Source organism: Salvelinus sp. IW2-2015, linkage group LG7 (assembly GCF_002910315.2).
Source record: "Salvelinus sp. IW2-2015 linkage group LG7, ASM291031v2, whole genome shotgun sequence".
Taxonomy (NCBI): Eukaryota; Metazoa; Chordata; class Actinopteri; order Salmoniformes; family Salmonidae; genus Salvelinus; species Salvelinus sp. IW2-2015.
Genome location: NC_036847.1, coordinates 22,182,599 through 22,207,227, shown reverse-complemented (window position 1 = coordinate 22,207,227; position 24,629 = coordinate 22,182,599). Strand labels below are relative to the sequence as shown.

Here is a 24,629-nt window from a genome sequence, read left to right as displayed (position 1 = left end):
ATCAAAATTAATTGTCAAATCGAACAGCAGATCTCTTTGTTTCTTGGGATCTAGAACTAGCATCTATGTTTTGTCCGAGTTTAAAAGTAAAACATGTGCCGCCATCCTCTTCCTTATGTCTGAAACACAGGCTTCCAGGGTAGGCCATTTTGGGGCTTCACCATGTTTAATCGAAATGTACAGCTGTGTGTCGTCCACATAGCAGTGAAAGTTGACATTGTGAAAGACATCACTAAGAGATAGAATATATAGTGAAAACTATAATGGTCCTAAAACAGAACCTTGAGGAACACCGAAACTTGTCAGAGGACAACCCATCCACAGAGACAAACTGATATCTTTCCAACAGATAAGATCTAAACCAGGCTATACTGGGGCAGGAGCCTAGGGGGTACCCTGTAGTCTTCCCTCAGGTCCGTGTAAGCTAGGACAGGACAAAGAAGGAGCAGATAAGACAGAGGCTGACAGATACACTGAGGAGTATGGAGAGGGGAAACCGGAGAAAAGCCATGGGGGTTTTATGAAGAGCTACAGGATGCATTTTTTTACGATGTGTCCTGTGCGCCATGTAGCTAGAGCAGGCAGGCTGGCAGGCAGAGCTGTGAGGGGACAGTTCCAAGGACATAGCTGGCTATCTCGGGCTGGTCACTTCACACCTCGATAGTGCTGCTGGGTGTCATTGTTGGGCTCTGCTCCAGGACAGTACACTGATGTAGTTCTGCACCAGAACAAAGGATATTGATGATTTCATACAGCTTTCTCGAATGAAAATAAAAAGCGCCTTTGAATCAGGATACATGTTTTTACCGGTAGCTTTATATCTCATTGAGATGAGAGCCATAAATGTACATTTTTATTGTATGGAATTTAAATAAAGCGACAAGTGTAAGCATTTCCGCCATTCCATCGGAAGTAGAAGTGAAGTGTCTTAGATTAGTCTTTGCCCCTCACCAGACTCTGTGTCCTGAAGTGACTTCCTAAAATGCAAACCAACCAACTACGTTGATCCTGTCCCTGGAGACATTGGCCATGTTCAAGAAGATGAAAACTGTAATGTATCATAGATACATTGTGACTGACTGATCAACAAATAATAATGAGTAGTTATTTATGATGCAAGGTTCTTTGCAGATCAGTCAGTAGGCAGTCACCTGCACTGTTGACTGCAATGTTGTTCAAGCACAGAGTCTCTGTCTCTGCTTTTGAACCACTCACTCCCAGCCAATACATTTCAGGAGTGGGGGTGGAGTGGTCACATGACTATCACAGTCTTGTACTCAGATGAAAACAAATGAGCATGTCTGTGTTTGGGGGGAAAAGAACCCTCATGGACTGAAACCAATCATTGACTGAAATGTTTCCCATCAGTAAAAAACACCCACCACATTCTTATTGTGATTAACAACTGCTTTAAAATGACCTACTTTGCTGACTGTTGGATGTTAGAAGATAACTCTCAAAACTGTGTCATTTTTCAGCCTCCAAAACATTCAGGCAGGCTCATTCGGGCCTTTTTACTCCCATAGCTCAGCCTGCCAAATCCCTTAATGACTACATTCAGATAGTTTGTCTCAGTCTCTGCTTCTCAGGTCCAGCAGCTGGTGAATTGACAGCTGGTGTCCCACTAAAAGAAATGTAGAAAAGAGCCTCATTTGAACTATTCTGTGTCCTGTCCCCCTATCTCACAGTAGACACACAGTGTCCACTGCGCTCCTGCCATTTCTACTTGCTGATGTTTTGCCATATTCATGTTTGTAAAGAGTCCAATACTGTGAAATCCTGGACCTCGTTTTGTGCACGGTGGCATTGTCATGCTGAAACAGGAAAGGGCCTTCCCCAAACTGTTGCCACAATGTCGGACGCACAGAATTGTCTAGAATGTAATTGTATGCTTCAGAGTTAAGATTTCCCTTCACTGGGAAATCCTAAGGGGCCTAGCCCGAACCATGAAAAACAATCCCAGAACATTATTCCTCCTCCACCAAACTTTACAGTTGGCACTATGCATTTGGGCAGGTATCACTCTCCAGGCATACCTCAAACCCAGATTCATCCGTCGGACTGGCAGATGGTGAAGAGTGATTCATCACTCCAGAGAACGTTTCCACTGCTCTAGAGTCCAATGGTAGCGAGCTTTACACCACTCCAGCCGACGCTTGGCATTGCGCATTGTGATCTTAGGTTTGTATCCGGCTGCTCGGTCATGGAAATCAATTTCATGAAGCTCCCGACGAACAGTTATTGTGCTGATGTTGCTTTCAGAGGCAGTTTGCATCTTGGGAGTGAGTGTTGCAACCAGACGATTTTTATGCACTACGCCCTTCAGCACACGGCGGTCCCGTTCTGTGAGCCTGTGTGGCCTACCACTTGTTGCTCCAATACGTTTCCACTTCACAATAAAATCACTTACAGTTGACCGGGGCAGCTCCAGCTGGGCAGACATTTGACGAACTGACTGTTGGAAAGATGGCATCCTATGACGGTGCCACGTTGAAAGTCACTGAGCTAGAATCCACTAATTTGAAGGGGTGTCCACATACTTTTGTATATATATAAATTGAGTGCATTCGGAAAGTATTCAAACCTCTTTCCCTTTTCCACATTTTATGTTACAGCTTTATTCTAAAATTGATTAAATAAAACATGTTCCTCATCAATCTACACACAATACCCCATAATGACAAAGAAAAAATAGGTTTTTAGAAATGTTAGCAAATGTATGAAAATGTATGAAAATATATGAACATAAATACCTTATTTACATAAGCATTCAGACCCTTTGCTATGAGACTCGAAATTGAGCTCTGGTCCGTCCTGTTTCCATGGAACATCCTTGAGATGTTTCTACAACTTGATTGGAGTCCACCTGTGGTACATTCAATTGATTGGACATGATTTAGAAAGGCACACACCTCTCTATATAATTCCCCACAGTTCGCAGTGCACGTCAGAGCAAAAACCAAGCCATGAGGTCAAAGGAATTGTCCGTAGAGCTCCGAGACAGGATTGTGTCGAGGCACAGATCTGGGGAAGGGCACCAAAAAATGTCTGCAGCAATGAAGGTCCCCAAGAACACAGTGGCCTCCATCATTCTTAAATGAAAGAAGTTTGGAACCACCAAGACTCTTCCTAGAGCTGGCCGCAATCAGGGGAGAAGGGCCTTGGTCAGGGAGGTGACCAAGAACCTGATGTTCCCTCTGACAGAGCTCCAGAGCTCCTCTGTGGAGATGGGAGAACCTTCCAGAAGGGCAACCATCTCTGCAGCACTCCACCAATCAGGCCTTTATGGTAGAGTGGCCAGACGGAAGCCACTCCTCAGTAAAAGGCACATGACAGCCCGCTTGGAGTATGCCAAAAGGCACCTAAAAGACTCTCAGACCATGAGAAACAAGATTCTCTGGTCTGATGAAACCGAGATTGAACACTTTGGCCTGAATGCCAAGCATCACACGTTTGTAGGAAACCTAGCACCATCTTTACGGTGAAGCATGGTGTGGCAGCATCATGCTGTGGGGATGTTTTTCAGCTTCAGGGACTGGGAGACTAGTCAGGTTCCAGGAAAAGAGGAAAAGAGCAAAGTACAGAGAGATCCTAGACGATAACCTGCTCCAGAGTGCTCAGGACCTTGGACTGGGGCGAAGGTTCACCTTCCAAAAGGACAATGACCCTAAGAACACAGCCAAGACAACGCAGGAGTGGCTTTGGGACAAGTCTCTGAATGTCCTTGAGTGGCCCAGCCAGAGCCCGGACATGAACGCGATTGAACAACTCTGGAGAGACCTGAAAATAGCTGTGCAGCAATGCTCCCCATCCAGCCTGACAGAGCTTGAGAGGATCTGCAGAGAAGAATTTGAGAAACTCCCCAAATACAGGTGTGCCAAGCTTATAGCGTCATACCCAAGAAGACTCGAGGCTGTAATCGCGCCCAAAGGTGCTTCAACAAAGTACTGAGTATAGGGTCTGAATACTTATGTAAATGTGATATTTCAGTTTTTGAATTAGCAATCATTTCTAAAAAACAGTTTTTGGTTTGTCATTATGGGGTATTGTGTGTAGATTAATGAGGGGAAAAAACTATTTAATCCATTTTAGAATACGGCTGTAATGTAACAAAATGTGGAAAAAGTCAAGGGGTCTGAATACTTTCAGAATTCACTGTAGAGGACTTGCCGCTTCCTTAATAGTTTCCTGGGTGGAATTAATCATTATTTTCATGTTTTGGTGAGTGATTGCCTATTTTGTATGTTGGTTAATGTGTGTAATTGAGTTTTAATGCATACTTCCTTATTCTTCATGTTTCCAGTGCATTGTTTCCGTCTTCAGGCCAATGTGCAGCCGGTTCATTAGGTATAGACCTGTTTGTTGTGAGAAACAAGGGATAATACCATTCTCCCGTCACCACGGCTCTAATACTGCACGAATGACTAGCTACAGTAAGCAGATCATGGGAACAAAAATCAAAGCCACAAAGCAGGCTGAATTACAACCCTTCCGATTTAGTTTTCTCTTTGAACTTGGAATATTTTAGTTGATTCGAGACTAAATCATGTTTTTCAAAGGCTGAACCCAGAGCATGCATTTTAAATTTGTTCTCAACTATGCTGATTACAAAGCAACTATGGGCCTATGATTAGCTGTTATGTTATGATTACTTTCACTCTTTCCTCTTATACATCAACCCAACAACAGTAACAAATATGATTTCTCAGCTGTCAACTGTGTCACGCAGGCCAGGTGAGAGAGAGAGAGAGAGAGACGGTGAGGGAGAGAGAGAGACGGTGAGGGAGAGAGAGAGACGGTGAGGGAGAGAGAGAGGGGCTGGATGGCTGGCTGGCTGGCTGGCCTTGTGGTGTTGCGCTGAATGCCAGGCAGACGTTTGGAGAGAGTGGCAGGTCCAGGCCCTGCCATTAGTCCCAGCCTTCCACAACCGCCCTGCTGCTGATAAGGCATTTTCAACAGTTTTTTATCTGCAAAGGTGAAAGATAAGCCCCATGCCACTTTTAGATGCTGTTTTTCCCACCGCTTGTAGCAGATAGCTCTGGGTTGTCCTCCAGAAGTAACTTGGGGTTGAAAGTAAGTCGTAGAAGTACTGAAGGGGACTGAGTATATGTTAATAAGATTGTTAGAGTTTTCCAAATATCGTTTCAAATCATAATATCTCATCATAGCAAGCAATATGTTCACATAAAATGGCTTTCATGTCAGGGCCTCATCAGATATCCTTTAGTAAATGTGAGACTACATCTGACACAGAAACCTTTAGTTATCATTGCAGGAGCATCCATTGTATTTGTCCTCCATTTTGAAACGAGAGGGATGGGATCCCAATAGATGTCGTCCTATCTGCATTGCTGCAGAAACCCGGCTCTTTCTCTGTTTTCACTACAGCTTCACATGCAGATTGGCTCACTATCTCTGTGGCAGTATGATTAATCGGCCTATCTAGGGACAGGCTGGGGTATGGGGTTGGGTAGGGTGGAGAGAGAGGGAGCCTAGCTGTAAATGATCTCAGGCCTCATTGGACATTCAAACAGCAACCCTGTCGCCAAGCCTTCTGAACGATCCCTCAGATAACAGCTGAGTCACAATCAGCTGCAGGTAGGAGTTAGCTACCATTGTTTTATCCATGCCACCCGGTTTGTAAATCTTCCCTTTAGTACTGTCAGGGCACAATGTTACACGTTAGAGAAATACTTTTCTTTGGTTCAGTTCAACCAGATCATCCACAAAGCTTTTCCTTTTCTTTGACATCCTTATCCTGAGCTCTTAGGACAGAATCCATTAATTTATTGGGTTTTCCGATATTCTTGGGTTGGACCTCTGAAATGATTTTGTGACAATTAAAATTGAAGTGACAAGAAGGAATTAATTTCTACAAGCTATCCACTGTGACAAGACTTGACATGAAGTGGATTGCACTGTATTGCAAGTTTATTGATCTCTAGTTGGACTGTCAGGTGTCCACAATACATTTCACAGCAGAGGTTTGCATAAGTGTGTGTGGGTGTGTGTGCAATTAACTGTACATGTCTGTGTAGTGTGTGTGTGTATCTGTTTGTATGTGTATGCTGTGCAGGTGTGACTCACTCCATGTCACTGTAAATGTCCTCTCCTGGGGAACTGCTCAAGCAGTACTGATGACAAAGTAGTGGCAATCAATGCCTGTGTGAATGTGCAACTGTCACCCTCCCTTGCTATATGTCATTAAGAAGGAAAGACCCCTGTCTGTACAGGAATGGGAGAGTTGGGGATGGGAAAGAATGTTCTTACCTACTGTCGGCATTGGTGTGGACACCTGATAAGCTGAAACCTTTCCAGACCACTCCTGGTGTATTACTGTACGTCTTCTTGCTATCAAATGTTTGGCTAATGTCCAGCGATTAGATTCCTCATTTCATATCTTTCAGAGTTAAGATCACAACCCAATGACATGTTGTATTCCTGATTCTTAAACCACTCTTGAATCCTTGGAATCTGAGGTGGTCTTGGGTTTGATGACACAGGGCTTGGACCCCGATGAGTCAGCTGGATACTGCCGCTCAATGACTATTCATATAATTACTTCAATTAATTAAAGGATATTACAGTTCCCTGACTGCAGAATTAGACACTACTAGACTATTGGGGGCATTCAGTGTGGCACAAGCCCAGAAGGCTCCAGGTCAGAGTCAAACTGCAGTACACCAGTTTTATCTTATCTTGATTATTACCCAGTCATATGGTCAGGTGCTGCAAAGAAGGACCTAGAAAAACTGCAGCTGGCCCAGAAGAGAGCAGCACGTCTTGCACTTTACTGTAATCAGAGGGCTAATATCAATACAATGCATGCCAGTCTCTCTTGGCTAAAAGTCGAGGAAAGACTGACTGCATCACTTAATGTGTTGAAAATTCCAAATTGTTTGCAAAGTCAACTTACACACAGCTCTGACACACATACTTACCCCACCATACAAGCCAGTCTTTTCACAGTCCCCAAATCCAGAACAAATTCAAGAAAAACGGTACAGTGTTATATACAACCGTTACTGCATGGAACTCCCTTCCATCTCAGATTGCTCAAGTGAAGAGCAACCTAGTTTAAAAAAACAAATAAAGCAACAATTCACGGCACAACGCCTCTCCCCTATTTGACCTAAATAGTTGGTGTATATGTACTGATATGTAGGCAATGTGTGACGTTTTAAATGTATACAGTTCTGTCCTTGAGCTGTTCTTATCTATTAATGTTCTGTATTATGTCATGCTTCATGTTTTTTTTGTGGACACCGGGAAGAGTAGCTGCTGTTTTCGCAACAGCTAATGGGGATCCTAATAAAATACCACCTAAAGTATAGACTGAGCTAAGAGCTCTAAAACCTGCTGTGACAGTGACTGTTGTTTTCTGCATGATGGTTGTTGGCTGTGTTAGTAAAACATCTACTGTCTGAAGTTCTCAGCTTTATTTAGATCACATTCACTTAAAATATTGATTATTGGAGACTGAGAAATTGATGCTGCAAATGAACTGACTACAGATACTGTGTAGGAGGTTGCAGCTAAAAATACTGTCAAAGAAAATAGGGCATGTGATATGTGAGATGATTGCCTGTGAGGATGTCTCTCTCTGGCAGATAACACTTCAAATACAACCTTTAGACATCATCCACCAAACATAGCGGACATTCATTAAATTGTGCTTTGTGACATACAGTATTCAGCAGCCAGCAGTCTTTGAAAGATACTCCAACCCAGATTAAGTACCACAGTGTAGTTTTCCACAGTCTATTTTACTGATATCAGGAATGACTACACTCAACAACAACCAAATAACGTAATTTTGGAAGCCAGTCAGTCAGTCCAGATCAGCCTCTCCATCTCGTACCACCCTCAGATGGTAAATAAGCAGAAAGGCGGCAGCCATTCTTCTAGTTTCATAGTAATCCTATTAAAACGTGTACAATAACGAGGCCATTAAGGCTCTGGGAGTCCCCAGTCCATTTCAGGAGGGGTAGATTGCCATGTCAAGGGAAGTAAAGAGTTTAGGAAACACATCTGCACATTATCGCTAATTGAAACGGCATCCCAAGCCTTGTTTTCAACTCAACAGTTGAATGTGTGGAAACTCAAGTTGGCCCATTCAGCTAGCATTCTAATGCAACAAAACATTGTCACGAAAACAAATCAGGTCTATAAAGCTAGTAAGTATAAGAGTTGTTCTAAAGGAGGAGGGACTTAATATGTTTAAAGTGAAGGCTTGCATACTCAATCGACTAAAGAACAACCACAATAGGCTATATCCAATAAGGGTGTTCTGTTCAACCTAACAATGTCTGTCTGGCTCCTAATATGTTTTATTTGACCCTTATTTTACTCATTTACAGCAATGACCTGGGGAATCGTTACAGGGGAAGAATGAGCCAATTGGTAGCTGGGGAGGATTAGGTGGCCAGATTTGGAATTTATCCAGGACACCGGGGTTAACACCCCTACTCTTATGATAAGTGCCATGGGATCTTTAGTGACCACAGAGAGTCAGGACACCTGTTAAAGTCCCATCCAAAAGACAGCACCTTAAACAGGGCAATATCCCCAGGAAACAACACTTCCAACAGCATCTGGTCTCCCATTCAGGGACTGACCCAGACCAACCCTGCTTATTCTCAGAGGCAAGCCAGCAGTGGGATGCAGGGTGTTGTTATACGGCTGGGATGATCAGCTCAAATAGACTAGGGGGAGGGCATCGGTCAGGAGTGACTCACCGTTATTACAGACAATATTTTTTTCTATTTCCATTAGCGTAACTAAGACATTCATGTTCGTTTATGATAAGTGTCACCGTGCTTGGTCGTGTCATGTCTTGGAGCAATTATTTAAAAATGCATTTCTTTGACAACTTATTGCAATTAATTTGTGCCTAGAGTCGCTCTGTGCAATTTGGATGGATATAATTGCTTGGTGTTAAAATGGAAAGGGCAAATTTGTACAACATTTACATATTAAGAAAATACCTCAAACTAAGGACTATCTAAGTAAAGGTTGCCTTGAAAAACAGACAGACTGCTTTTGGTTTACTTTTTCACTGCTCAGTACAATTTCACTGCTCAGTCAAACCTAACAACTGACAAACAACGAACCAACCAACCATGACTGTCCTTGGCTAAGCTAACGTTCCTTGTGAATATAACAACATTTACAAAGAGGAGTATAATCAGAATGTTAGCTCACGTCCGGACACAGACTGGGCACTGGCTAACAGCTGTGCAGAAGTGGGATGGAGGTGAGGTTGTCAGGGACCAGCGTAAAACAGAGGACGTGTCTGTCTGTCTGGCTGTAGGAGTGTGTTAATTAATTATAGTCAGGGAACTTGATGTTGTGAAGCTAATGAAACAGCTGCACTGCTACTGCACAGTGCTCACTCTCCTCATGTTATTTGCTACTAGGACTGACCGGCGTGCTAATCAGCCCTCTGAGAAACAACAGAGCGCTATGATGCATGGAGATGGAGCTACATGGATAATGTTGTTGTCACACTGCCAGTACTGTAGTATGTAAATCACGTCCACTTCCCCCATACCTCATCAGCATACTGTACATGTAGGTCGCGGCAGGTTGCCTAGTGGTTAAAAGCATTGGGCCAGCAACCGAATGGTCGCTGGTTTGAATCCCTGAGCCGACTAGGTGAAAAATCTGTGTGTGCCCTTTGAGCAAGGCACGTATGTCATGCCCTGATCTGTTTCACCTGTCTTTGTGCTTGTCTCCACCCCCCTCCAGGTGTCACCCATCTTCCCGATTATCCCCTGTGTATTTATACCTGTGTTTTCTGTCTGTCTGTTGCCAGTTCATCTTGTTTGTTCAAGCCTACCAGTGGTTTGTCTCAGCTCCTGGTTTTCCCTAGTCTCTCTTTTTCCTCGCCCTCCTAGTTTTTGACCTTTGCCTCTCCTGACCCTGTACCCGCCCACCTGACCACTGCCTGCCTCTGAGCCTGCCTCTGAGCCTGCCTCTGAGCCTGCCTCTGAGCCTGCCTCTGAGCCTGCCTCTGAGCCTGCCTCTGAGCCTGCCTCTGAGCCTGCCTCTGAGCCTGCCTCTGAGCCTGCCTGCCGTTCTGTACCTTTGCTCCACCTCTGGATTACCGACCTCTGCTTGCCGTCCTGTACCTTGGCCTCTGCTCTGGATTATCGACACCTGCCTGCCTTGATCTATCGTTTGCCTGCCGCTGTGGTTACAATAAACATTGTTACTTCACACAGTCTGCACTTGGGTCTTACCTTGATTCCTGATAACGTAACTTTAATTGGTCCTGTAAGTTTATCTGGATAAGAGTGTCTGCTTAAATGTAATATCTGAAGTACACATCATCCACAGATGGCAAAGAATGATCTCTGTACCTATGTGAATACAGTATGTTTCGGTTTGTCTATGTAATGCTTGACTGTGGTAGGGTAAAACGTTAAGCACGTTGCCTGTGGGCACCTTTTAAAGGGATCAGTTTGGATTTCTTTGCCATTGACCAGTCTGGCCCATAATTAGAAGGAAGTACAAATTTCACTTTTGTTTAAGCTGGGTAATATGTTAGTCAAGACAACACCAGAACACACAGGAGAAGCACGCTTTCTAGAGTCCACATTGAGGTGTGACTAGAATCTGCTTTATCATGACTCATTTAGCATGACTCAAGGGCTTAAAACCCGAAAAGAAAATCTATGCTAAAACAAAAGTAATGCGATTAGTATAGTTTAGTATTTATTAGGATCCAAAATTAGCTCCTGCTGAGGCTACTCTTCCTGGGGTCCAAACAGGAAACAACAGAAATATATACTTAACATACAGTACCAGTCAAAAGTTTGGAGACGCCTACTCATTCCAGGGTTTTTCTTTATTTAGACTTTTTTTCTACGTTGTAGAATAATAGTGAAAACATCAACACTATGAAATAACACACATGCAATCATGTAGTAACCAAAGAAGTGTAAAACAAATAGATTTTAGATTCTTAAAAGTAGCCAGCTCTGCACGCTCATGGCATTCTCTCAACCAGCTTGACGAGGTAGTCATCTGGAATGCATTTCAATTAACAGATGTGCCTTGTTAATTTGTGTAATTTCTTTTTTATTTTGTATTTTTCTATTTAAACGTTAACTAGGCAAGTCGGTTAAGAAAAAAAAATTGTATTTACAATGACGGCCTACCTTTGCCACTCTTAAAGCATTTGAGTTATCAGTTGTGTTGTGACAAGGTAGGGGTGGAATACAGAAGGTAGCCCTATTTGGTAAAAGACCAAGTCCATATTATGGCAAGAACAGCTCAAATAAGCAAAGAGAAACGACAGACCATCATTACTTTAAGACATGAAGGTCAGTCAATATGGAACATTTCAAGAACTTTGAACTTTTCTTCAAGTGCGGTCCCAAAAACCATTAAGCGCTATGATGAAACTGGCTCTCATGAGAACCGCCACAGGAAAGGAAGACCAAGAGTTACCTCTGCTGCAGAGGATAAGTTCATTAGAGTTACCAGCCTCATAAATTGCAACCCAAATAAATGCTTCATGGAGTTCAAGTAACAGACACATCTCAACAGCAACTGTTCAGAGGAGACTAAATGAATCAGGCCTTCATGGTCGAATTACTGCAAAGAAAGGACAGAAATAAGAACAGACTTGCTTGGGCCAAGAAACACGAGCAAATGGACCGGTGGAAATCTGTCCTTTGGTCTGATAAGTCAAAATGTGAGATTTTTGGTTCCAACTGCCGTGTCTTTGTGAGATGAGGAGCAGGTGAACGGTTGATCTCCGCATGTGTGATTCCCACCATGAAGCATGGAGGAGGAGGTGTGATGGTGTGGGGGCGCTTTGCTGGTGACACTGTCTGTGATTTATTTAGAATTCAAGGCACACTTAACCAGCGTGGCTACCAAAGCATTCTGCAGCAGTACGCCATCCCATCTGGTTTGCACTTAGTGGGACTATCATTTGTTTTTCAACAGGACAATGACCCAACACACCTACAGGCTGTGTAAGGGCTATTTAACCAAGAAGGACAGTGATGGAGTGCTGCATCAGATGACCTGGCCTCCATAATCACCCGACCTCAACCCAATTGAGATGGTTTGGGATGAGTTGGACTGCAGAGTGAAGGAAAAGTAGCCAACAAGTGCTCAGCACATGTGGGAACTCCTTCAAGACTGTTGGAAAAGCATTCGTCAGGAAGCTGGTTGAGAGAATGCCAAGAGTGTACAAAGCTGTCATCAAGGCAAAGGCTGGCTACTTTGAAGAATCTAAAATATATTTTGATTTGTTAAAAAAATGGTTACTACATGATTCCATGTGTTATTTCATAGTTTCGATGTCTTTGCTATTATTCTACAATGTAGAAAATAGTAATATAAAGAAAAATCCTTGAATGAGTAGGTGTGTCCAAACTTTTGAATGGTATTGTACATATATACATTGCGTTCGGAAAGTATTGACTTTTTCCACATTTTGTTAGGTTACCGCATTATTCTAAAATTGATTAAATAGTTTTTTCGCCCATCATCAATCTACACACAATACTCCATAATGACAAAGCAAAAACAGTTTTTTATAAATGTTTGCTAATTTATAAAAAAAAAAAAATTATAATATGACATTTACATAAGTATTCAGACCCTTTACTCAGTACTTTGTTGAAGCACCTTTGGCAGCAATTACAGCCTTGAGTCTTCTAGGGTATGCCGCTATAAGCTTGGCACACCTGTATTTAGGGAATTTCTCTCATTCTTCTCTGCAGATCTCTCAAGCTCTGTCAGGTTGGATGGGGAGCAATGCTGCAAGGCTATTTTCATGTCTCTTCAGAGATAAATTTATCGTGTTCAAGTCCGGGCTCTGGCTGGGCCACTCAAGGACATTCAGAAACTTGTCCCGAAGCCCTCCTGCGTTGTCTTGGCTGTGTGCCTAGGGTTGTTGTCCTGTTGGAAGGTGAACCTTCGCCCCAGTCTGAGGTCATAAGTGCTCTTGAGCAGGATCTCTCTGTACTTAGGTCCGTTCATCTTTCGCTTGATCCTGACTAATCTCCCAGTCCCTGCCGCTGAAAAACATCCCCCCCCAGCATGATGCTGCCACCACCATGCTTCACCGTAGGGATGGTGCCAGGTTTCCTTCAGATGAAACACTTGGCATTCAGGCCAAAGTGTTCAATCTTGGTATCATCAGACCAGAGAATCTTGTTTCTCATGGTCTGAGAATCTTTAGGTATCGTTTGGCAAACTCCAAGCGGGCTGTCATGTGCCTTTACTGAGGAGTGGCTTCCGTTTGGCCACTCTACCATAAAGGCCTGATTGGTGGAGTGCTGCAGAGATGGTTGTCCTTCTGGATGGTTCTCCCATCTCCACAGAGGAGCTCTAGAGCTCTGTCAGAGTGACCATCGAGTTCTTGGTCACCTCCCTGACCAAGGCCCTTCTCCCCCGATTGCTCAGTTTGGCCGGGCGGCCAGCTCTAGGAAGAGTCTTGGTGGTTCCAAACTTCTTCCATTTAAGAATGATGGAGGCCACTGTGTTCTTGGGGACCTTCAATGCTGCAGAAATGTTTTGGTACCATTCCCCAGATCTGTGCCTCGACACAATCCTGTCTCGGAGCTCTACGGACAATTCCTTTGACCTCATGGCTTGGTTTTTGATCTGACATGCACTGTCAACTGTGGGATCTTGCATAGACAGGTGCGTGCCTTTCCAAATCATGTCCAATCAATTGAATTTACCAAAGGTGGACTCCATTCAAGTTGTAGAAACATCTCAAGGATGATCAATGGATATAGGATGCACCTGAGCTCAATTTCGAGTCTCATAGCAAAGGGTCTGAATACTTATGTAAATAAGGTATTTCAGTTGCTTTTTTATACATTTGCTAAATTTCTAAAAACCTGTTTTCACTTTGCCATTATGGGATATTGTGTGTAGATTGATGAGGAATTTGATTTATTTAATCCATTTTAGAATAAGGCTGTAAGGTACCAAAATGTGGAAAAAGTCAAGGTCTGAATACTTTCCCAATAAACTGTATATATACACTACATGACCAAAAGTATGTGGACACCTGCTCGTCAAACATCTCATTCCAAAATCTTGGACATTGATACAGAGTTGGTCCCCCCTTTTCTGCTGTAACAGCCTCCACTCTTCTGGGAAGTTTTCCCCCTAGATGTTGGAACATTGCTGCGGGGGCTTCTATTCAGCCACAAGAGCATTAGTGAGGTCGGGTGCTGATGTTGGGCGATTAGGCCTGGCTCGTAGTCGGCATTCCAATTCATCCCAAAGGTGTTAGATGGGGTTGAAGTCAGGGCTCTGTGCAGGCCATTTGTTCTTCCACACCAATCTCTACAAAACAGTTCTGTAGGGACCACGCTTTGGGCATGGGGGCATTGTCATGCTGAAACAATATAAGGGCCTTCCCCAAACTGTTGCCACAAAGTTGGTTGTACCGAATCTTCTAGAATGTCATTGTATGCTTTATAGATAAGATTTTCCTTCACTGGGAAATCCTAAGGGTCCTAGCCCGAACCATGAAAAACAGCCCTAGACTTTTATTCCTCCTCTACCAAACTTTACAGTTGGCACTACACATTGGGGCAGGTAGCATCCTCCTGGCATCTGCCAAACCCATATTCGTCCGTCGGACAGGCAGATGGTGACTCCAGAGAATGCGTTACCACTCCTCCAGAGTCCAATGGCGGCGAACTTTACACCACTCCAGCAGCACTTGTCATTACGCATGGTGATCTTAGGCTTGTGTGTTGCTGCTCGGCCATGGAAACCCATTTCATGAAACTCCCGACGAACAGTTCCTGTGCTGACATTGCTTCCAGAGGCAGTTTGGAACTCGGTAGTGAGTGTTGCAACGAAGGACAAATGATCTTTACACGCTATGCGCTTCAGCACTCAGTGGTCCTGTTCTATGAGTTTGTGTGGCCTTCCACTTCGCGGCTGAGCCATTGTTGCTCCTAGACATTTCCACTTCACAATAACAGCACTTACAGTTGACCTGGGCAGTTCTAGCAGGGCAGGAATTTGACGAATGGACTTGTTTGAAAGGTGGGATCCTATGACGGAGCCACGTTGAAAGTCACTGAGTTATTCAGAAAGGCCTATCTATGGCCAATGTTTGTCTATGGAGATTGCATGGCTGTGTGCTCGCTTTTATACACCTGTCAGCAACGGATGTGGCTGAAATAGTCTACATACTTTTATATATATATAGCAATACATTTGCTTTACAATTTAGCCATTCAGCAGACTCTCCCAACCAGTGACCCACAGCTAGTGCATTCATCTTAAGACAGCCAGGCGAGACAACCACATATCACAGTCGTATCTTAACCACATATCATATACATAATCCAATACATAATACAATGCAAAATACAAAACAAAATGCATATAAATGTCTGTCTCCTCATAGTCCCTGATTTGCCATAAGGTGTTATTTTTTCTGTTTTTGTTATAATCTGCTTAAATTATTAATTATTTTATTTTATTTTATTTTATGTTTTATCAACAGTAGAAAACATACAACATACAAACAACGACATCATACAAACATCAAATTGTTTGTATGCACAGACCACTAGCCGTCACCACTATCTCCAGCGCCCGCATCACTTTCCGCCACATGGCCTCATTTTGTTTGAATCTGGTTTTATTGCTAGCTTGAGTTACCCGGGGTGGCAAAGAATTCCATTTAGTCATGGCTCTATTTAATACTGAGTGTTTCCCAGGATCTGTTCTGGACTTGGGTTCTAATTACTGTAATGTCTTCTCTCTACCATAGCAAGATATACACCTCCATTACTAATGTACACGGTAATGACAATTGAACAGAGTGCTTGTATAACACATTTATTGGAGTTTTCTGCCTAAAATAGCTTTGCCATGATTCATTAGGCAAACAGAGCAAATATTGAACTTTAGATAGATAATACAACTCTCCAACATTATGAGACTACCAAAGCATTGTTGATTTCTAACAGTAATCCCCTAGCATTCCCATCTCAGCTGGTAGTTAGAAAAAATCCTGCAAACCAGAAATAAGACGTATTATCTCTTACCTTTTGTGATGAGATTATTTGAAGTCAACAAAACAGTGTGTGAGCTGCGTTTTATTCCAGTGTGTTTATATGCAGATGAAGAATACAGACTAAAAGCCCTTGATACCCGTTCAAGTCTGAGTCAATGTGCTTAGTGATAAGCGCCAGATCATACCAGGAGCCATGTTGCTCAGGGATGTGGAGCACAGCCATTTTGTTTGAAGTTATGAGGAGAAGTAGAGGAGTCCCTAACTAACGAAGTGAGAAGCACACTGAGAGCTGGGGCTCTAAAGCGGATACTGTTTCTTGTCACGGATTTGTAGCTTGTTGTTAAGTTGGTAAATTTGTCATTTAAGCAGGTAAAGTCAGTATTTGCTAATGTTTTGCTTATCTGTCATGCTGCCTCTAAGGACATGTCTAGACAGAGTCAGTTTTACTTTAGGATTGTAAGGGTTAGAAAAGCGCAGACCAGTTGTGTAGGAAAACAAGGTTATTCATGGCAGATTGCATTTCATTTAGGGATATGATATCGACCAGACTATTTCGCAAATAGTTAGGGCATTAAGGCAGAAGAAAGACTTCAGACATTCTAAATATTGATATGTTTCTTTGGCTGTTTACTGGCTTGTGTTGAAGAGGTGGTATTTCGTGTTCAATTTAAGGCTTCCTTCAAAGGGAAAACACCATGTATAATTAATTTCCCAGGAGTGAGTGGTGAGAACTGATCATAAAGCAGGGGTAATGGCTGCCATAAAGCAGTAGACTAACCCTGGTCCTCTGAGCCCCTCCAGGGCCCACTACCCCGCTGCCCTTCGAGAGGAGAGGAGATAAAACGCTCCTCCACGCCATCTCTGCCAATGTTAATTCAATTCTGCCTGGCTTAGTCTGCCGTGAGGGTCAAACAGAGGGATAAATCTACCTGCATTAGAGCCTGGCTGGCTGGTGATTATCACTGGGTTGTTGATAATACAACCCAAACACCCAAGACTAAGGCTGCTCAGCCAAGAAATGGACAATGATGACTGTTGCTATACACATACCTCATGTTTAACGATGTCTCCCCCCTGATATAGTCCATCACACTTTTGGCATGTTTTGTAACAGACATGTTTTGTAACAGACATGCCCCACACCCAATCAGTGGCAGCAGGCCATTATTTGTAAGAATTTGAATGGTTTGCCTACACAGATGAATAATCCACACTGTGTTATTCACCCAGTGTCTGGATGTCGTTAATTACTATACATTTTGGGAAGAGCAAGTACAGACAGTTCATCCCCCTAGCATTCCTGGTTTACAGGCCGGCGGAACATTCAAGGTCCTTCTGGTTATCTTGTCTAAAGATTGAATATGTTTACATGCAAAAGCAATGAAATCCAGACAGTTTCTGCCTCAACACTCTTGAGACAGAGCATTAAGGATGAGCAAGATCGGGGGGAATCGATTAGGCGAGATCGATTAGGAAACACTGTGACATGGATGGCATGATGGTACAGCATAGCGCCTGTCAGTAGACTGAACATCTTCCCCAGAGAGAAAATGTACATGTAATGTGATCTCTCCCCAAACCAATACAAGTTATTTATCCAAACTTATTAAAAAAACTAACACACTAGAGTGTTTAAATATTACTATAGAGCAGTGGCGTGCCGTGGGCCTGGGGCCTGGGCCTTCAGTGAGGTCCTACACAGTCCCACCCGAATTAATCCACCTCTTATTACCATCATTATGATGCCATGGCTCTAGACACTATACATTTAGACAGAAACGCAGTATAACCAGGCGTTGCGTCACCTTGAAATTGACAAAAATGGACATTTTTGGGTAAACAGTGTTTACCCAAAAACATTACACAATCAGTGTAATCTGAGTCTTTTCAATATTTCCCTATTTTTCTTCACCTTTTCATTGTGCAGCTCCGTTGTCCTGCGCGCTTGTTCGTTGAGCTGTAGATCCACTCCGGTGTCCCCAAAAGTTTTCAAAAGCACCATTGCTTGTAAGTGCCCAGCCGTACTTTGGTGTCTCGTTGCTGCCTTGGTTAGACAACTCAAGTTTGCAAAGCCAGTGTGGCTCCAAACACCAAATCGATCACTTGCAAATAATAGGCATTCCCAGTTTGCAGTGCTTCTCGGAGCCTGTGAGCCATTGATAGCGCTCGTAGTTGGAACTTTGAAAGTGGCGAGCGAACGAACCCCTTTCCCGCCTGTGACAGGCTTTGTAGCGTCGGCGTCGGGCGACCTCTCCTTACAATGTCTAACTTTTCTTGAAAAGTTCGTCTTGAGAATGGCGTTATAATTATATCCTCGACCAAATCGATATCTTCTCCTCCTTCCGCCATTGTGGGTTGAAAAAAAACAGCTTAGTAGTACGTGAATTAATTCGTTTATCAAATTCAGTTTCCTAGATCTGCATAGACCTGCCCATAGGACCTGCCTCTCAATATTGGTAATCCAATCAAAAGACCTGCACGCACTACGCCTGCTAGCAGGCTCCTGTGTAACACTGGAGCCAGCCAGCAGGCGTACAATAGCCAACTCTAAAGCTGATTGGTTGACACTAAATTTTCATTTCCATTCACTTTAAGCTACAAACGCCCGCACTGTTGATTCTGAAGGCCTGAGGGCAGATTTTAGACCCCTGGCAACACATGATGGCTGAATATGATTGGATAAAAGATCTAACATAAAGACCAGCCCTCCAAATCTCAACCTGGGGCTGGAAGCAGTGCAACCAATAGGAAAGCTAGGAAATGAAGAGTATAACTCTTACTCTGGGGAATAATTTAATACATATTTGTGGGAAAATATATTTAAAAAAAAATTTTATTCTGATGATGTTTAGGCCAGCAGAAAAGACCCTGCTGGCCCTGACGGCCCACCACTGCTATAGAGTATGTGAAAAATGTCCCTCTTCACTAACCTTTATTTTTTAACTGAAATGTTCCCGATTTTTATTTTTTTTTTAAATACACATTTAGCTATGTCTGATGACTCACTGCAAAGAGAACACATTATTTCAGCGTTCATCATTTGTTATCCCCTTATGGTGTTCTTTCTCTTTAGTAGTTGCGGTCTTTCCACAAGCCATTTGTCTTACGCAACATTAACTTGCATAACGTCGCCATACTACATTTATAACTAGTCTTAGACCATTTGAATAATATAAAGCTTATCCTTTCTGTTGTCAGCTTCATTCAATTATTCACATGCAGCAATAGAGACAGACAGGATCTCTGTCAGTGGAGAAGAGAATTGGCATTTGAGAAATGAAAAATCCTTTTTGTTTGCCCATATCCTCATGGCTTTAATGAAATCAGAAATAATTTTTATGAACTCATTATGTTTTTCTACCTTCAAAACCCCTCTTCGAAGCCCCTTCATCACTAAGCTAAGGACACCTGGGACTAAACATCTCCCTCAGCAACTGGATCCTGGACTTCCTGACGGTACACCCCCAGGTGGTAAGTGTAGGCAACAACACATCTGCCACGCTGATCCTCAACACTAGGGCCCCTAAGGGGTGTGTGCTTAGTCCCCTCCTGCACTCCCTGTTCACCCATGACTGCGTGGCCAGGCACGACTCCAACACCTTCATTAAGTTTGCTGACAACACAACAGTGGTAGGCCTGATCAATGACAAGACAGCCTATAGGCAGGAGGTCAGAGACCTGGCAGTGTGGTGCCAGGACAACAACCTCTCCCTCAATGTGAGCAAAACAAAGGAGCCGATCGTGGACTACAGGAAAAGGCGGGCCGAAAGGCCCCCAATAACATCGAAGCTGTAGTGGAGCGGGTCAAGAGTTTTGAGTTCCTTGGTGTCCACATCACCAACAAACTATCGCGGTCCAAACACACCAAGACAGTCATGAAGAGGGCACGACAACACATTTCCGCCCTCAGGAGACTGAAAAGATTCGGCATAGGTCCCCAGATCCTCAAAAAGTTCTACAGCTGTACCATTGAGAGCATCCTGCCCGGTTGCATCACTGCCTGGTACAGCAACTGCTCGGCATCTGACCATAAAGCGCCACAGATGGTAATGCGTACGGCCCAGTACATCATTGGAGCCAAGCTTCCTGCCATCCAGGACCTATATACTAGGCGGTGTCAGAGAAAGGCCCCAAAAATTGTCAAAGACTCTAGTCAACCAATTCGTAAACTATTTTCTCTGCTACCGCAAGGCAAGCGATACCCGGAGTGCCAAGTCTAGGACCAAAAGGCTCCTTAATAGCTTCTACCCCGAAGCCATAAGACTGCTGAACAAGTAATAAAATGGCCACCCGGACTATTTACATTGACACCCCCCCCCCCCCCSCTACTCGCTGTTTATTATCTATGCATAGTCACTTTACCCCTACCTACATGTACAAATGACCTCAAATAACCTGTAACCCCGCACATTGACTCGGTACCGGTACCCCCTGTAAATAGCCTCGTTATTGTTATTTTATTGTGTTACTCTTTTTATAATTTTATATTTTTTTACTTGTTTATTTACTAAATATTTTCTTAACTCTATTTCTTGAACTGCATAACTAAGCATTTCACGATAAGGTCTACTACACCTGTTACACCTGTATCCGGCGCATGTGACATACAGTTTGATTTGAATCCGGCTCTAGCTCAGTCTAACATTATTTTGACACATGGAGGATCACACTCAGCTGCTGTTTGTCGCAGTTTGATTCCTTGCCCTGGTGACAGCTTTGTTATTGAAATGTGGGTGGACATATGTGCATGGGATGCGTGAACACAGAGTAAGTTGTTGTTGTTTAGCTTGGCTTTGTATATCACTACGTATCTCATACAATGTTATATGCTGAAGTTGATATTGGTATTGGCTATTATTACCTTTAGTGTAATTTCCATGTGTAATATTTGCTATTTATGTTGCCCATTTGTATAGTTTCATTTTATGGTATTTCATTGTATGGTAAGATGTTTGCGTTAACTCTGCTGTTGTTATTATTGTACTATTATGTAATACCTGGTTATTAGATACAGTCCTTACCTATTGTGCTATTGCAGTTCTGTTCCATTTTTATTCTCTGTTGTAGTCCATTTAAAATGCCTACATTCATCCTGCTCTATTCATTGCATTCCATGTGTATATTCATTATCTGTCTGGTTCTGTAACTTTACAGAACCATCTCCATTTACATCTCCATGTTCATCCCCATGTTCACCCCCATGTTCATCTCCATGTTCATCCCCATGTTCACCCCCATGTTCATCTCCATGTTCATCCCCATGTTCACCCCCATGTTAATCTCCATGTTCACCCCATGTTCACCCCCATGTTCATCCCCATGTTCATCCCCATGTTCATCCCCATTTACATCTCCATGTTTATCTCCATGTTCATCCCCATGTTCATCCCCATGTTCATGCCCATTTACATCTCCATGTTCATCTCCATGTTCATCCCTATGTTCATCCCCATGTTCATCTCTATGTTCATCCCCATTTACATCTCCATGTTCATCTTCATGTTCATCCCCATTTACATCTCCATGTTAATCTCCATGTTCATCCCCATGTTCATCCCCATGTTCATCTCCATGTTCATCTCCATGTTCATCTCCATGTTCATCTCCATTTACATCTCCAGGTTCATCCCCATGTTCATCTCCATGTCCATCCCCATTTACATCTCCATGTTCATCTCCATGTTCATCCCCATGTTCATCTCCATGTTCATCTCCATGTTCATCTCCATTTACATCTCCAGGTTCATCTCCATGTTCATCCCCATGTTCATCTCCATGTTCATCTCCATGTTCATCTCCATTTACATCTCCAGGTTCATCTCCATGTTCATCTCCGTGTTAACTTTTGGGATGCTTTATTCCCCTCTAACCGGGGCAGTGTCAGTGAGTCACAAACCAGTCAAATACTTAGATCTGGGTCACTCTCTTTCACTAGATATGACCTAACTATGCTTATAATCAAGACTTTTGGAGTCCAGAATGTTATGTACCTGTAGGACTCATTTACAACTCTGTGTTAACAGCCCTCTCTCTCTATTCACAAGGACTGTGTGTGGCCTAGCCGTCTAGGATGAAGTGGAACCTGTTCAAGAAGAAGCCTGAAGCCATGGTCGGACCGGAGCCCACTGGGGCCGCTGTCTTAACTGTTGCCCCTGGCCCCGTGGCCTCCACCGCAGCTGACAACTCCACAGAGGCCGTCAAAAACGGCGATTTTGACGACATCAAGAATAAGTTCCTCAACGAGATTGACAAGATCCCATGTGAGTGCCTGTCTGGTGAGAGCCTGGTCTGGACGTTGCACAGTACCTAACACCCAGACCTGTCCAGATGAGATTGCATGACTTTTATTGAAAATTACCACTGAACAAAATATAAACGCAACATGTAAAGTGTTAGGCCCATGTTTCTTGAGCCGATATATAAGATCAGAGAAATTTTCATGCGCACAAAAAGCGTATTTCTCTGAGATGTTGTTTACAAATTTGTTTACGTCCCTGTTAGTGAACATTTATCCTTTGTCAAGATAATCCATCCACCTGACAGATGTGGCATATCAAGAAGTTGATTCAACACATGATCATTGCACTGGTGCACCTTATGCTGGGGACAATAAAAGGCCACTCTAAAATATGCAGTTTTATCACACAACACAATGTTGCAATTGGTATACTGACTGCGGGAATGTCCACCGGAGCTGTGCCAGAGAATGTAATGTTCATTTCTCTACCATAAGCCGCCTGCAACGTTGTTTTAAAGAATTTGGCAGTACATCCAACCAGCCTCACAACCGCAGACCATCGTAGGGGCGAGCGGTTTGGGATGCTCTGGATTGACGTGTACGACAGCGTGTTCCAGTTCCCTCCAATATCTGGTAACTTCGCACAGCCATTGAAGAGGAGTGGGACAACATTCCACAGGCCACAATCAACAGCCTGATTAACTCTATGCGAAGGAGATGTGTCGCACTGCATGAGGCAAATGGTGGTCACACCAGATACTGACTGGTTTTCTTATCCACACCCCTACCTTTTTTTAAGGTATCTGTGACCAACAGATGCATATCTGTTTTCCCAGTCATGTGAAATCTATAGATTTGAGCCTAATGAATTATTTTCAACTGACTGCTTTCCTTATTTGAACTGTAACGCATGTTGCGTTTATATTTTTGTTCACTATAGATCTGTTCTCCCCCTGAAGGCATTGACATCTACTTTAGGCGCTTATTATGTATCGATCAGGCGGTATCATTGCGAATGGCATTCTCTGAAAATCTAATTTGCACCAAATCTAATTGTTAGCTAATTGTTTTTTGTTTGTGTGTGTTTGTGTATGTGTCTGTATGTGCGTATGTGTTTGTGTTTGTGTGTGTGTGTGTATCTTAGTGCCATCATGGGCCATCATCGCCATTGCAGTGGTAGCTGCTATCCTGATTCTCACCTGCTGCTTCTGCATCGTTAAGAAGTGCTGTTGCAAGAAGAAGAAGAACAAGAAGGGCAAGAAAGGGAAGGGGGAAATGGGCATGACGAACATGAAAGGAGGAGAGGTATGTTCAACCCAGGGGGGGGTAATTGTATAGTTATACATCAGAATAAATACATTGTGAACTAACACCCAACTTAAAGCTGTTCTTTATGTAGAATATTTGCCAATAACAGCATAGAGAACCTATTGTTCCATAACTGACAACCACATCACTCAGTGGATGGCATAGTGAAAATAGAGCCATGTCTAGCCATTTAGAATTCATAACATTGTATATATTTAGTAAGTCATTTAGCCCATCATTGAACTGTCAACATCTCTAGAAAATACCCCCCCTTCCTTCTTCATTTCTTGTTGTTATATATTGTATTTGTCAGACATATTAGTGGTGCTTTCTGTTGTGCTTTGGGACCTGGGTGAAAAATGACACAGCTGAGCTCTTTTGCATGGGGGAATTATACTTTTGTTGATGGAATATATAATGCTTACCAATTAGCACAGAATAGCCATGCCAAAATTCTAATTCTAAACAGCCCGTAGCGACATTGTGGGGCTAAATGTTCTACTCTAGTGCATAACCGAGCATTTTACAGATTACATTTTGGTTCAATTGAACATTCTTCAACAACAACAACAGCAAGATCCCCAAACTGATGGTTAATTAAAACACAAGGCCCCTAGTTTAGAGCTTGCCTTAGTGGGTTTCTAGCACTGTGTCATTTTTCCTGTCCTATAGTGTAGTCGTTGACTGTGCCTCTGCTCTAATTTCCCTCTATGGTGTCTGCTGTGAGTTCAATCTCTTCCTTTCTCCCTGCTCTCCTCCTTCCTGCTTTGTGTCTTATGTGTGCTCCGTGTATCTTGACTGTGGTGGACTTCTCTGTCTACGGTAGGTCTGACGGCACGAGGCGCCCCTCTCTGGCCGCTCTGTTTAAGCGTAGGGCAGGGGAGAGATGGGGGTGGGCTGGGCTTGTGGAAGGGGATTGGCGATTATTACAATGGGTGCTATGGCTTTCTTAGTCTTGCAAGCTTAGGTGCTGTGGGTGCTTGAGGGTGTAGCTATGGGAGCGATTAAGCTGCTTTGCAAGTCTACTGATTTGATATGCTACCGCACCGACTGCCATGA

The 24,629-nt window shown here is 43.2% G+C and overlaps 1 protein-coding gene across 1 annotated transcript in view; it reads left to right on the top strand.

The window, feature by feature from the left end:
• LOC111966594 (synaptotagmin-2-like) overlaps positions 1-24,629 on the top strand; it is an 85,837-nt gene that overhangs the window by 46,923 nt on the left and 14,285 nt on the right. Inside the window, exons 4-6 of the mRNA XM_070444541.1 lie at positions 19,407-19,495; positions 22,069-22,284; positions 23,407-23,567. Of these exons, the coding sequence (XP_070300642.1) occupies positions 22,095-22,284; positions 23,407-23,567 (351 nt within the window). The 5' untranslated portion in view covers positions 19,407-19,495; positions 22,069-22,094. The remainder of the gene's footprint in view (positions 1-19,406; positions 19,496-22,068; positions 22,285-23,406; positions 23,568-24,629) is intronic.